The sequence below is a fragment of the Herpailurus yagouaroundi genome, unplaced genomic scaffold (assembly GCF_014898765.1).
Source record: "Herpailurus yagouaroundi ecotype Mexico unplaced genomic scaffold, PumYag 483, whole genome shotgun sequence".
Taxonomy (NCBI): Eukaryota; Metazoa; Chordata; class Mammalia; order Carnivora; family Felidae; genus Herpailurus; species Herpailurus yagouaroundi.
In genome coordinates, this window is record NW_024412700.1 from 3,770,987 (window position 1) to 3,785,410 (window position 14,424).

The window sequence follows — 14,424 nt, forward strand, 5'->3', positions numbered from 1 at the left end:
AGAGAGGGAGACACAGAATCTGAAGCAGCTCCAGGCTCTGAGCTGTCAGCACAGAGCCGGACGTGGGACTCGAGCCCATGAACCATGAGATCATGACCTGAGCTGAAGTCAGACACCTAACTGAGCCACCCGGTGCCCCGGTAAATAAGGCTTTTTTAAGTCATAAGGGAAAAGAGTGACTTGATTATATATAAGTACTCCAAAACACTGTAAAGAAGTTCAGACACATGACAAATGTGGGGAAATATTTACATGTGAGCCTAAAAATTAATATAGTCAGTAAAGTTAATATATTCAGTACGTAAGAGTTAAATATACTCAATATATACAGATGAGCTCTCCTATAGAAAGAAGACTAAATAATATGAGAAAGTAATCCAAAAATTAGGTAAGCAAATGAGCATTAAGTATGTAAAATATATTCAGTAAAATAACATGAAAACTGATAATTTTAACCTTTTTTAATACAGGCAAAAATCAAAATTATTGGTCAGATATAGTCTCATTCAATTGGGGGACATTTCAGAAATGTTAACTGCCAGGGGTCTGTCTTCCAAGGTCTCTCATGTCTGCATATTTGGCGAGCGAAGCTGGCTGCACCTTTGTCGTCAGCCGTCTGTTCACGGATGTTTGTGCAGCACACGGATTTTTTTTTTTAATTTTTTTTTTCAACGTTTATTTATTTTGGGGACAGAGAGAGACAGAGCATGAATGGGGGAGGGGCAGAGAGAGAGGGAGACACAGAATCGGAAACAGGCTCCAGGCTCTGAGCCATCAGCCCAGAGCCCGACGCGGGGCTCGAACTCACGGAGCGCGAGATCGTGACCTGGCTGAAGTCGGACGCTTAACCGACTGCGCCACCCAGGCGCCCCTGTGCAGCACACGGATTAAGAGACGGAGTGTCTTCCTGAAGAACCAGGAGCAGATGTGCTTTCTGCTCATTAAAACACACGGCGGGGGGGGGGGGGGGGGGCTAAACTCTGCGTCCCTCCCGTGTCCTGTAACACAGCCCCCTGCGTTCACAGGGTGCACAGGGAATTGGCTCAGGGAGCTGGCCCCAAAATGCCACTGCTCTGGGTCACAGTAATGCGTTGTCCTCAACTGTGACCAGGGTCTCATGTCCTCTCGCTGCCTCCGTGGAACAGTGGCCGGCGACCTCATTAGCTTGCAAGAAGGGTGAATCACACACCCTTCACCGTTCTTGACAGTATCGAAAGCCTTCAAGTCCTTTGGCTCAATAATTCCACCTTGACGAAGTCATCTGAAAGAGTCCATTTAAGATGTGTTCAGAGATGTGTACTCTGGCTGTTCGTTTGCAGCCTGGAGAGTAAATGGAACCAACGTAGTAGGTTTTTCTAGAGGGTTAAATGATGGGGGCTGTAGGTTTACCAGAGGGCGCCCTGGCTCTCTGTTGGGCGTGTAAAGGAAAAGACCAAGATGATACGATTCCTCCATCTGAGTGTGTGTGCGTGGGTGTGAGACTCTCAACATCCGAATGGAGAGATAAAAAATGGAGATAGTGCTTGCTTAGCTCTAGATGGTGGGGTTATTTGATACTTTGTATCCCAAATGTTTTATTTAAAAAATTTTAACGTGTGTGTGTGTGTGTGTGTGTGTGTGTGAGACACACACAGAGCGAGAGACAGTGAGAGCAAGAGAGTGAGCACACAGGGATGGGGGTGGGCGTGGGGAGGAGGGGCAGAGAGAGGGAGACAGAGGATCCCAAGTGGCTCTGCCCTGAGCACGGAGCCCTATGAGGGCTCGAACTCACAACCAGGAGATCTTAACCTGAGCTGAACTCAAGAGTCGGTTGCTTAACTGAGCCACCCAGGTGCCCCTGTACCCCAAATGTTTTGAAATATTTTTGCTATGACCAAAATAACTTTTAGAAGTGGGGAAAATAAGATGGTTAAAATTTTGACCCTGGAATGTGTAAGGCAAAGAACCAGATTGCATTTGTTAACTCCTGTGACTTCTAGTTGTTGTTAATTCTCACATGAAACATCCTAAGGGTGGATTTCAGTATGAATCTTTTTATAGAACAGAAAGTAAAGTCTCATCCAGATTAAATACTCTTTTTTTTTTTTTTAATGCTATCTGTTGGGAGGTATAGTATTTGCTTTCTTTTCTTTTAAGCTCTATATTCCATAATTTAATTTTAAATTTAGTATTTGAAAGTATTAAAAAAATTTTTTTAATGTTTATTTCTGAGACAGAGACAGAGCATGAGTGGGGGAGGGGCAGAGAGAGCGGGAGACACAGAATCCAAAGCAGCTCCAGGCTCTGAGCCGTCAGCACAGAGCCCGACTTGGGGCTCGAACTCACGGACCGCGAGATCATGACCCGAGCTGAAGTTGGAGGCTCAACCGACTGAGCCACTCAGGTGCCCCAATATTTGAAAGTATTTTTAAAAAGTCACTCATACATGTACTTTATTCTTTTGTCCCTGATGGTTGGTTGAAGTTTGCCTTATTTATGTTGCTTAATATATTTTTTAAGTGTTTTTAATACGTGTGTATTTTTATATTTACTGTATTTGTATTTGTAACATATTAAAAAAATTTTTTTTTAACATTTATTCATTTTTGAGAGACAGAGCATGAGCAGGGGAGGGGAAGAAGGAGAGGGAGACACAGAATCCAAAGCAGGCTCCGGGCTCCGAGCTGTCAGCACAGAGCGGGACGTGGGGCTCGAACTCACAGACCGCGAGATCACGACCTGAGCTGAAGTCGGACGCTCAACCGACTGAGCCACCCAGGTGCCCCTGTAACATATTTTTCAACATATTTACTTTCCTGTCCTTCTGTCCCGGTGGTTGAAGTTTACCCTGTTTACGTTGCTTGTTTTGCCCTGACTGAAAATTCTTTGTAATGTTCTTCGCTGCCAGGACTTTCAATGGTCCTTCTTGGAGGCAGGACATGTGCTGGTCTCTCCCCTCGTGACACGGATCTGGGGCTTGTTTTCTTTCTGAAAGTGGAGTCCGTCTACAAGATCTTTACTGGGAGCATGTGGGTGCGATGCTGCTTGAGGTGTTGAAAGGTAGGGGTCGTGCGCTGTGCGCTGCCGTCGTGCCTTTTGCTTTCGGAGCCTGTCGCTCACAGAGCCCTCCGGGAGGAGTGACACTGGCGGTCAGCCGCCGCACCGTGTTCCTGCCCCTGCCCGTGTGGCGGTGTCTCTGGCTTTTTCGTCCATTTCCTTCAGTGTCTGCCGGGTGTTGACGGCCCCGCCCCGGGCAGTCCTGCAGCCTCTGCCGAGGCGAGGAGGCGGTTTGCAGCTCTTCAGAAGACCGCATTCCAGGAGCTGCGTTTGAGTACCTAGTAGAGGCCGAGTTACGGAACCGGAGAGGGACTTCGACGGAGAAGCCTACTTTAGGCGGCTCCTTTTATTTACCGAACGTTCTTGCCTGGTTAGGACGAAGAAGTCACTGTCCTTGCATCAAGTGAGAAAGACAGAACTACGAAGATGACCGCCAAGCCCGTCTCGTTCTCTGGCCGCCTCGGTGCCACCCGGGCCGTGGTCTTCAAACACGGCGTAAACGGGCTTGCCGGTTTAGGTACTGTTTTCGTGTCTACGAGAAGTGATGAGGGAAGTCCGCAAACATCTTTGCACGGCGTCGCATACTTCCTGTGAAAACTGTGGTCCCGTTCGTGTTCAGCGGCAGACATAGATCCGACGCGTGCGGTTCGGTGTTTTGAGACGCGTTTTTTCCAGTTACCGTCTTCCTTTGTAAGAAGCACTTCTGTGACCCCACAAGATTCCCTCTTCTTTCTTTTCTAGTCAGTCCTGGCTCCCCAGGGGCAAAGGGCGTTTCGTATTTGTCGCCTGAAATCAGTCTTTCCTCTTCTAGAGCTTCATAGAAATGTAGCCCTGTCATATGTAAGGTTGACTCTGCGTCTAGCTTCTTTTGTTTAACAGAACGTTTTGGAGACTCATCCAGGTAGTTGTGTATGTCGGTAGTTCATCCCGTCTTGTGAGTGTACCATATTTGTTCATTCTCCCAATAATAAATAGATACTTGGGTTTCCTTTTTTTTTAATCATGAGTAAAGTAATATAAAGGGTTTTTTACACATCTGCCAGTGGCTATATCTTTTCATGTTCCTTGGTGTTATCTAGGAATGGAATTACTGAGACAGGGTAGAGATATGTTGAATTCTAGAAGAAACCACCAAATGGTTTCGCAGAGTGGTCGTTTCATTTTGTACTCCCGGTGCTCGTGCCCGAGAGTCTCCGTTCTCCGTCACTTGGTACTGTCTGCCTTCCGTTTAGTCCTTGGACTGGTTGTGTCATCATGACTTAAGTGTGTATTCCTTTGCTAACTAAGGATGTTGAGTGCCACTCCTTGTGCCTGTTGGACTTCTGTATCTTCTTTGTGTCTATTTTTAGTCTTTTAAAAACATGGGTTGTCTTTTTAATTTTTGTCTCTCTACTGCACATGGAGAGTATATATCGTCTGTGCATACGTATGCGTTGTCTATATCTGCCTGCTCCACGTAGAACATTTATACACCTACTGTCTGTATGTTCTTGATAGATAGGTGTTTATATCCAGATAGATGTTTATGTGTATAGTGAATATTTTCTCTGAGACTGTGGCTTGTGTTGCAATTTTCTTAAAGGTGCCTTGTCATGAGCAGAAAATTTAATTTTGACGAAGACCAGGTAATTCTGCGGCCCAAAAATCTTTGTCTACCCCAGAGCTGCAAAGATACTAGCCTTCTTCTGGAAGCTCTCTAATGTTAGCTATTTATACTTGAGGTCTCTGATCTGTTGCAACTGATACGTGTGTGTGTGTGTGTGTGTGTGTGTGTGTGTGAATGAGGCTCACTTTTTTCTGTATGTGCCCCTGATTGTTGCACCATTATTTGTCCCCACTGCATTGCCTTAGTGCTTGTATTGGGAATTAATCGACCATTTAAGTTTGTGTCTCTTTCTGGAGCCTTTCTTATTCCCTTGCTGGTGTTCCACTGTCTTGATTACTGTAGCATGAGATCAGGTAGTGTAAATCCACCAGTTTTGTCTTCCTTTTCAAGACTGTTTCGGCTATTCTAGATCTTTTGGATTTCCGTGTAAATTCTGTAACTGATTTGCCAAGACCTATTAAAAATCTGATTGGGACTTTGGTAGAGAATGCATTGTATCTTTCCATGGTATTGGGGGAAAACTGATACCTTAATAATCATGTTGTTATTAATTGACACACTTTAATTCTTCATTTCCGACCTGCCCTATTATGTCTTTGACTTCACTGGCCTCTAGTGCTATGTAGAGTGGAAATACTGGAGCCACTCATTGTTGCCTGGTTCTTGATGGCAGGGGAAGTGTTTGATGTCACACGAAGTACGTAATACAAGCTCACTGAAGCTTTGTTTGGCTTGCTTTGTTTTCATCAGATTGAAGAAGCTCTTTTCTGTATCTAGTTTGCTGAGACTCTTTTAAACGTGAGACATGGGTGTTGGATTTTGTCAGTGCTTTTCTGCATCTGTCGAGATACTCCTGTGGCTTTTATCCTTTCATTTATTAATGTGAATTAAATTGACTTTTTAAAAAAACTATATTAACAATGCTCCAGACTTTATTTCCATTACACAAATTTTTAATTATTAATGACTTCTTTCCATTCCGGGATCCGGTCCAGGGGACCACACTGTTGTGTCTCCTCCGGTCTGTGTTAGTTTGTCAGTCTTTCCTTGTGTTTCACAACTTTCGACTTGTGTTTGTGGCAGTCTAAAGAGGTGACCTGGCCAGGTATCCTGTAGACTGTGTGCAGTCTGGGCCTGTCTGGTATTTTCCTCATGATTAGACTGCAGTTAAGGGATTTTGGAGAGAATATCACAGAGGTCCGATGCCCTTCTCCTCCGTCACACCATTGGGTACAGGACCTCCCTGGCAGTGTTAGCCTTGATCATGTGGTCGGGTCAGGTTTGCCATGGTGGGTGGCAGGTCTGTAAAGTGCTGTCTTTCCTTTGCCCTGCTCTGTTCTTTGGAGGCAAGTCCCTAAGGGTGCGTGGTCGCCTGTCAAGGTGTGGGGAAGGCCTGAAGTTCCACCTCCGGAGGAGGGCTTGGGGCAGGGGCGCTATCTGCGGGGAATTTGGAATTCATCTCCAAGATGTGTTAATTGAGTGTTTTGAATGTTAAATCAGCCTTGTGCTTCTGGCTCTTGCTAAACCTCACTTGGTTCTGATGTATTTTCCTTTTTATATTTTGCTGGATTCCATGTGCTTTTATTGTTTTAAGGAATTTTATGTCTATTTATGAAGGATATTGGTCTGTAATTTTCTTAATTTTTGCACAATTTGCTCCATCTTTCCAACTTGTAAATTTTCACTGTTGGTAGAATTAGAATTTGTATTTGATTTGTATGTGTATTTCATGATATAACGAAGAATTCTCTATCAAATATTCTGTAAGCATTAAAAACTTCTGGGAAGTTTTTTAAAAACAGTGTTCTGTATACTTTTCTCCACCCTCCCAACTCCCAAGCCCCCAACCCCTGTTTCAGAGAACTGCCTGTTTTTTTCCCCTTGGGTTTGGGATCGAATACTGAATTTTCTTTCAAGACACTGAGAGATCACAGGTTCATTTCAGAATTAGCTGGAGAGCTTAAAAAATATGCAGGTCTGGGTCTTGCCAGAATTCGACTTTCTAATTGTTTATGTATACAGTTGACCCTTGAACAATGCTGGGGTTAGGGGTGCTCGTCCCCACTCAGCCAAAAATCTGCATATAACTTTTACTTTTGGATCCCCTAGAACTTAGCTACCAAGCGCCCCTTACTGGTAACAGAAATAGTTGATTAGCACCTATTTTATATGTTATGTGTATTATATGCTATAATAGATAATAAAGCAAGCTGGAGGAAAGAGATGTTATTAAGAACATCTTAAGGAGGGGCACGTGGGTCGCTCATTCGGTTAAACGCCTGACTCTTGATTTCAGCTCAGGTCTTCATCTCAAGGTTGTGAGTTCAAGCCTCGCATTGGGCCATAAGGAAGATCTGTTTATAGTACTGTATTCATCCAATAAATCCACATATATGTGGACCTGTGCATTTCCCACCTGTGTGGTTCAAGGGACAGCGGAATGTGATCAGATTCTGACTTGTCTGTCTCTGAAGAGCTTTCACAGTGGTTTTAATGTGTGCCCTCTGCTAAGAGTCACAATTATGGCTTTCAGCTTTTCATCATAATTAAGTAGCTAAAATTAAACCTCTGAGTACTTTTGGCAGAGCCTAATAAGATCACAGATACACAATTATTTAACTTCTTGTACAATAAAATTTTAAGATAACTTGATTATTGTTTGTCACCCAACACCACCCTGCCTATGAATGGAATACTAGATAGTCCTTGTCAAAAACTGTCCAGAAAGTCAGCATTTTGGCAGATTGGTTATTTAATTCTGTAAATCATATGGCTAAAAGAGATGCTTTTTCCTTTTCTTTTTTTTGAGCCCAGTATTTAGAGTAAGAGGCAGTAACCAGTGCCTGAAGGCACGAGTCCAGTTAGTGAAGGTTGTCAAATGCACTGTAGTTGAGGCAGGCGAAGCCATTTCAGGGCTTGTGTAGTCCTTGATGTAGTTACCGGCTTAATTGGACACCTGTACCACAAGTTTGCGTTCTAGAAATTCCATTGCTCAGAAAACCAACTTAATGCTGTGCTTCTGTAGTCCTGCCTTCCCTCCGTTTCTAACCACTGGCAACCAGTATAATGTTTTCTCTTGGAGCACGTCCTGTGAGCGGACTTGTCGCAGTATATCGCGATTGGCCTCTCTCATCCCGCACGCCTTTGCCAACTCACCCCAGGTGTCTATCAGTAGCTCATTCCTTGCTAGGGCTCAGGAGCATTGAATGGACCCGCTTTATGTGTCCATTCACTTACTGTTGATCCAGTTTTGCTGACCCAAAAGAGAGCTGTAAATATTTGCCTACAGGTTTCTACATGCACATAAATGATCATTTCTCTTGGATAAATACCTGGGAATGCAAAATGCTGGGTCATAGACTCGATTTGTTGGTGGGTTTTAGGATTTGCTTCAGAGAAAGACTTGTCCAGTCATCCTTGTTCTCTTGAGATTTCTTAGGTGGAGATTTGATGCAGAATACCCTTTATTAGCTTCGTATTGTCATGCTGTGCATTGAACTGGTTGGAAGGTCTTTAAACTGAAATTACTGTTAATGGTTGAATTAGGAATGACTCTTGTAATAAATGGAATCTTTGCTTTATTGGTGGCCATTCCTTTCCCTCCTCTGTGGCCTGGCTGCTCAAAAAGCATGGTCTGTGAAGCGTGTTGGCTTCACGTGGAGCATGTTAGAAATTCAGAGTCTCAGGCCCCCCTGTGGAGTCATGATCTGCATCAGAACTGGGTTCCCGGTGATGGGTGTGGACATGACACTTGAGAAGCACTGCTCTGGAGCATACGGACGGACGAGGAGAAGAGCACTTTGTCCGTGAGCTTACCCTTGAGTGGAGTGGAGTGCTGCCCAGGCCCAGCTGGGCCCTTCGCAAGTGTTACTCATTGGTTTCAGATATTCAGGAAGACGGGAATAATACCAAATGTCAAACCGACAAAATACCAAGACTTTGGTGCTTTAAGATTCCGTGCTATACTAAATGTCAGAGTACTGAAAGGTAGCGTCACTGTCATCAGGCTTAAAATATATAGTCATACATTCGTCATTGTATCTTCAGGCATTTGTACTCCTGAAGGTGTGTAGAGACTTGCAGTATTCACAGCAGTGAGTACGTGCATTTGTAGTTGACCTTTTTTCATGGAAAATGTTGGGAAGAGAATATAAAACAGTTGTCTTTTGGGTTCATGTTAAATTTTTTCTTGCGCATTTTCTAATGAGGCAGTTCATTTTTGTTTCTGTTAAGAGTAAAGCACGTTTAAAATAACGAATCATGAGAATCGAGGGGCAAATTCTGTTTTCTTGTGTTTACAAAAAGAATTTGTGTGAACCTGGCACTCAATAAGTACCTGTCTTATTCTCTCCCAGTAGGTCACTGAGACCAAGTAAAAGGTCAAAAGTGATCAGTGGCATAAAAGGAACATTTGTGATAAAGGAAGAATTGTTGATGAAGAAATGACTTTCAGTTGGGACCAGATTAGGCAGTATTTTTGTGGGAATACTGACATAATAAAATAGGAGATAAAAGCTGGTTTCACTGTGTCTGGAAAAAAAAAAAAAAGTTGTGTTGTTGCAGTAAAATCTGGGCCAGAGGCTGCGATGCAGACCCTGGATGGTGGAGTGAAGCACTAGGGTGAGAGCGCAGGGGGGAAGCAGGTGGAGGCTGGAAAAACTAAGCAACGTAGCAACAGGTTTGGAAATCATGGCAGATGGGGTCAGGAGTTACCGGAAGCATCGAGCCTGTGTGACCGGAAAGGAGTGGGTTCTCCTGGAATGTAAGTTCCACGGGGGGACATGTGCCCAAAAGTCTTAAAGCTCCAGTGTTGGTTTAAGGAATACATGGACTTTTGCTGGCGTCTGGGTCAGACTTGAGGCCAGCAGGGACTTGAAATTCGCGAGTTTTCTCTCAGAAGTAGAAGTAACAGTATATATAGGGTTTGTCTGTTAATTACAAGCAAGGATTGAACTCTTTCCAACGTGTTTTTTAATGTTTGAGATCATTTGTTTCTCGTATCGGTTTAGGGTTTCACATGGCCTTGTGACAGAACATTTTGCAGCATCTTTACATCTGAAATATAAAGAACCTTATATATATAAAATCAGGCTTCAGTGTTTAATTCAAAAGAATGTGAACTCAGTCTCCGTTTTTGTTTTGTGTGTCTGCATTGTAGGGAGGTATGGAGACTTTGGAGCTACAGAAGGACGTAAAAGAAGAATCCGATGAGGAAGATGATGATGATGAAGAATCTGGACGATTGCGGTTCAAAACTGAAAGGAAAGAAGGAACAATTATTAGGCTCTCAGATGTAACTAGAGAGAGAAGGAACATTCCAGAAACTTTGGGTAACTTTTTTTGCCTGTCTCCCATCCTTCTTCACTCCCATTTCAACTTCCTCCATAGTACTATTATGATTAGTTAAATAGGTTAAAAAAAATTTTTTTTTGACTTTGTAGATTATTATGCATGGCCGTCCAGAGAGTGGACGGTCTGTGTGAGGTTAGAGCTGAGTTACGGTGCTGTAAAAGTCATTCTACAAAAATGACTTTTCTGGATTAAAAATGTTTGAATAAAATATTTGATTGCTTATTTTTTTAATAGCTTTTCTTTTGGAGTCGATGGCCTAGACCCACTCTCGTGCATGTTACGCAGTTCCTGGCCGGGTCTGGGAAGGTGTGTGGGGATGGCCCTTTGACCCCTCTTGAGACCACGAGGTTGCTAGGGCTAATTCAGGACTAGACAGTTTGTATTTTGTACCTGTTAGTGTCATTATAACCATCTTTTTTTGTGTTTTCTTTTTCCGTCTGCCACTCCTCTCCGTGTTTGAGGAGATAAGATCGTTCAGACGTAGTCAGTTGAACAAATCATTTTGAACAAACGCTGCTTTTTAAGGTCTGCGGCAGGCCATTGCAGGCCAGCAGAGAGCCTTCATCAGCACTGACCCTACCCTGTCCCGCAACTGTTTTCTCCAGTGTCCATTGCAGAGATAAAGCAGTGGTTCTCAGATTTGAGTGAGCAGCAGAATCACCTAGAAGGCTTGTTAAAACACAGATTCCTAGACCTACTCCCAGCTCTTGCGATGCGGTAGGTTTCAGGGGGTGTCCAAGAAAGTTGCATTTCTGCTGAGTTCCCAGGTGCTGCTGCGCCTGCTGTTCTGGAACCCAGGATTTGAGAACCACTGGGATTTTGTACTGAATTCCAGGAGGCAGGTGGGAGGGTGGAAGGACAGGGTTCATCTGCTTCCTGGTGTTGGTCAAAATGAAAATCGGGAAACTAACCCCCAGTGACTACGTTTATTTCTTCTTAAACCATTATCAGCCATTTTTTAGTTGGAAACACAAGCGTGTGTCCATGAGCGGCAGACGTGAGTTGTGCACGAGGACACTGAGCTCCCGAGGCGTGCAGGTTAACAGTTGTGAGGGAGCCACTCTTGCCATGTTCCCTCACTCAGTGAGCTCTATGGAGAGCTTGCCCTAGACTCTTGGGTTCTCTGCTTCTTTCCCCTCTGAGTTCCTCTACCTTTTGGCCCAGGAGTTCCCTGCCTTTTTCTCCAGTTAGGCTATAAAGTTGCCAGTTTGTCTGAAGCAGGACAACATAAATTTTCTAAGAAGGAAGGTCTGAAGTTGGCCTTGGGTGAAAGGAGATGAGCGGAAGTCTTAAAGCAGAAGGGTGGGGGAAGAACACAGTGTATCCTTCAGCAGGAGGAATCGGTAATGTTGCATCCTTGCCTGAACCTGATGTCTCTGGCCACCTCCCGGCCTCAGCCAGGGCCATCTCTCTGCATTGTACCTGCCCCGGGCACTGACCTCACATCTGGAGGTGTCCGGCCTGCTCGTGCTCACTCTCTGTGTCGCTTTAATTCCTGTGTCTCAGGACCTTTGCCTCGTTTTGCTGTTTTCAGGGTCATTTGTACCTCCTGACAGATGGAGCCTGAAGGGGTTAGTGGTAGGCAAGCCGGAGACCTGAAATACGGCGGCGAGAGAGTCTGGAGTCCTTGGAGGCAGAGGGGCTGTCAGCATAAACAGTGTAGACATTTAACCATTTCTTTTAAACGTTAACAAATAAGGCTTAAGTATGTTTGTGCAAATTCGGCCAGGTACTAAGGTAGGTGAAAATGGTGCTTAAATGCTCCATACTTGTGAGCCCTGCATAAGGAAGCTTAGTGTTTGAAACACGAGTTTTTACTAACTCAGGCTTATTCCCCAAACCAAAGGGACTTTTCTGTCCATGTAAAGATTGGTTTTCTAAAACAGTGAGCTCTCATTACCTTGATCCCCCTCCTCCAACGAAAGGTTAATTTTGTGCATAAGAAAATACTGATTGAGAAAGAGAAGCTGCTACAGTATTTGTGTTTTAGCCATCAGTTTATCTGCGTGCTCCTGGCGAGAGAGACGTCAGGTTCAGGTTCTGTGCAGAAATCCTGACATGTATTTGACTGTATAATGCTGTCCACCCACTCCTTGTAATGGAATTAAAATATCTTGCTACCAGAGTCCAGATGTTGTTTCCTATAATATGTATTTCTTGACAAATGGTGTCCTTTAGCCTTTTTAATGCAAATAAAAATTATTTTGTGATATAATTGATTAATGTTGAGAACACTCCACTCTTTAAAAAGAAGAATGAGATCGTCCTCTGGCCCCCCTGTTTCTGACCCTTTGGGCTGCATGTGGACAGCCAGTGCCCACTAGAACCTAACAAGGTGTGGGTCTCCCTTAGTCTTTCCCGTGTTCACACAGGTAGCACCGCCCCTAACTGAGGAAGAACTTGGATTCATATGTATGACAGTCTGGCAGCTATAGAACCTTGTGTATAGTCATTGATGTGGATTTGGAATTCAGGTAGAGTTTGGGCTTTCGTGTAGGTTACGACCTTAAGTAAGGAGCTCAGCCAGCATTCTGGAAACTAAACCTTTTCTTAGTTTCCCCGAGGGTGGCACAAAGCTGTGTGCTTAGCAGATAGATGTCACTCGTTACACACAGAGCATGCTGTAGGGTATGAGGGCCTCACTCACTTGGGAAGCCCAGCTGAGCAGGGTTTCTAGAACATACATATGTAAAGGACTGACAAATTTTGGATGGAAATGTCAGAAGCCACCTCTGGACATTGGGTGTCAGTGACTGGTTTCCTAAAGCCTCAGCACAGAGGTTGAGAGCAGTCAGGCCTTTGGCCTGACCGAGGTGGGCCTGAGATTCTCCTGGGAAGCAGGACATCAGTGCGTGCAAGACAACATTTATTTTAGGCCTGCTTTTATCCGTTGATCTAGGAGTAGGCATCTAGATTTGGCAATAGTCCCTAAGTTTCGCTGGCACACGTAATGTGTTAAATTACATTTTATTGCTTTAGCCTAAAGAACATTCTTATGTCCACATAATGCTCTCTTGAAATAAAGTCCGTAGTTAATTTTGCTTAAGGCAGAGGATCTGTGGGAAAGAGTATTTTCATTTAATAACAAACAGTCCAAGATTGATAGTGCCAGCAGGAGGGTACTTGATGGTCCTTGTGTTACAAGCAAGGGTTTTACAAATTGCTTCGTTCAAGTTCTCTTGTAAAAAAAAATTCAGACTATCATTTATTTCCATTTCGCCAAATAGGCTGTGTATTTTGCAAATATTGACTCGTTATGTATTAATCCAGCTGTTACAAAATTATTTGTACGCAGATGTTTTCCCTAAGCACATCTTAGGGCAATACAGTGTAAAACTTTGTTACATTGAACTCTATCTCTTTACTTTAGAATATGGACATAGTTCAGAAAACACTTAAGAGGAAATTAACATTTCAGTTGAAGTTACAAATGTAATTTCCATCCTGTCATATTTTGGTGACCTTTTCTGACAGCTTGTCTCAATTGGAGGAAAGCATTTTTACTTGCTGATTAAAGATGTCATTTGAAACCATTTTATTACTGGGGATAGTGAAATCAATCTTGACACTTAGAACCACTAGAAAAATAATTGCTGATTCACCGCATAAAATGTGTATGTGAACCAGTCATGTAGTCAAGATGAGAATAAAAGTCTGTGCTTGTTAAGAAGAGATTAAATTTTCTTTTGAATGGGGTCTAGATTTATTTGAAAGGGGGGGAAGATACCATAGAAACAATACCAAGAAAATGAAATGTGGCTTAAGAGATTTTGGAAGAGTTTGGAGATGATTATGGAACCTGAGATAGGAGCTAAAGCTGGTAATGTTTAAAATTTGTCCTTCACTCTGGAAGAAGGTGTGAGTAAGAACGCCCCTTGGGATTCAGTGAAACCTTTACAAGGTACACATTTGTTAACGTGAGATATCACAGTTTACATAGTATTCTAAAATAAAGGAACCGTATTTGAGTAAGTCGGCTTTTCTCCTTTAGGGATTTAGAATAAGGTGCCAGCTGAAGTTTCTTAGGGCCAGCGTCCATGTTTTTATATCCTTAAAGCAGTGGTCAGAGAGGTGAGGGTCTCCTGGGCATCCCACGGGTGTTTGCATTCATGGGTTTTTTTCTTCTGTGGCTCTGCTCTCATTTGCTATAGCTTCCGTATCAGACAGCGTGGGTGTAAGCCTTTTTTCACAGAGTAAAGGTCTCTTTAAATAAATCTGAAATGATCATATGAAACGAGTTTTCCACTGTATGAGATTAATGATTTGATTTCCGAGTGATGCCGTTAATAGTTCCGCTTAAATCAGAACAAACAGGAATTTATTTGATTGATTGATTTTTTATCTATCTTGAGCCTGTGTGCCACGGTGCATTCATAATACCTGGGCGGGTCTCACTGAGAAATTGTATTGGGGCGGGCCTGGTGGGCCCA

At 43.5% G+C, this 14,424-nt stretch overlaps 1 protein-coding gene across 1 annotated transcript in view; it reads left to right on the forward strand.

The window, feature by feature from the left end:
* RBM33 (RNA binding motif protein 33) overlaps positions 1 to 14,424 on the forward strand; it is a 114,644-nt gene that overhangs the window by 24,692 nt on the left and 75,528 nt on the right. The window contains exon 5 of the mRNA XM_040464438.1: positions 9,801 to 9,972. Coding sequence (XP_040320372.1) covers positions 9,801 to 9,972 — 172 coding nt within the window. The remainder of the gene's footprint in view (positions 1 to 9,800; positions 9,973 to 14,424) is intronic.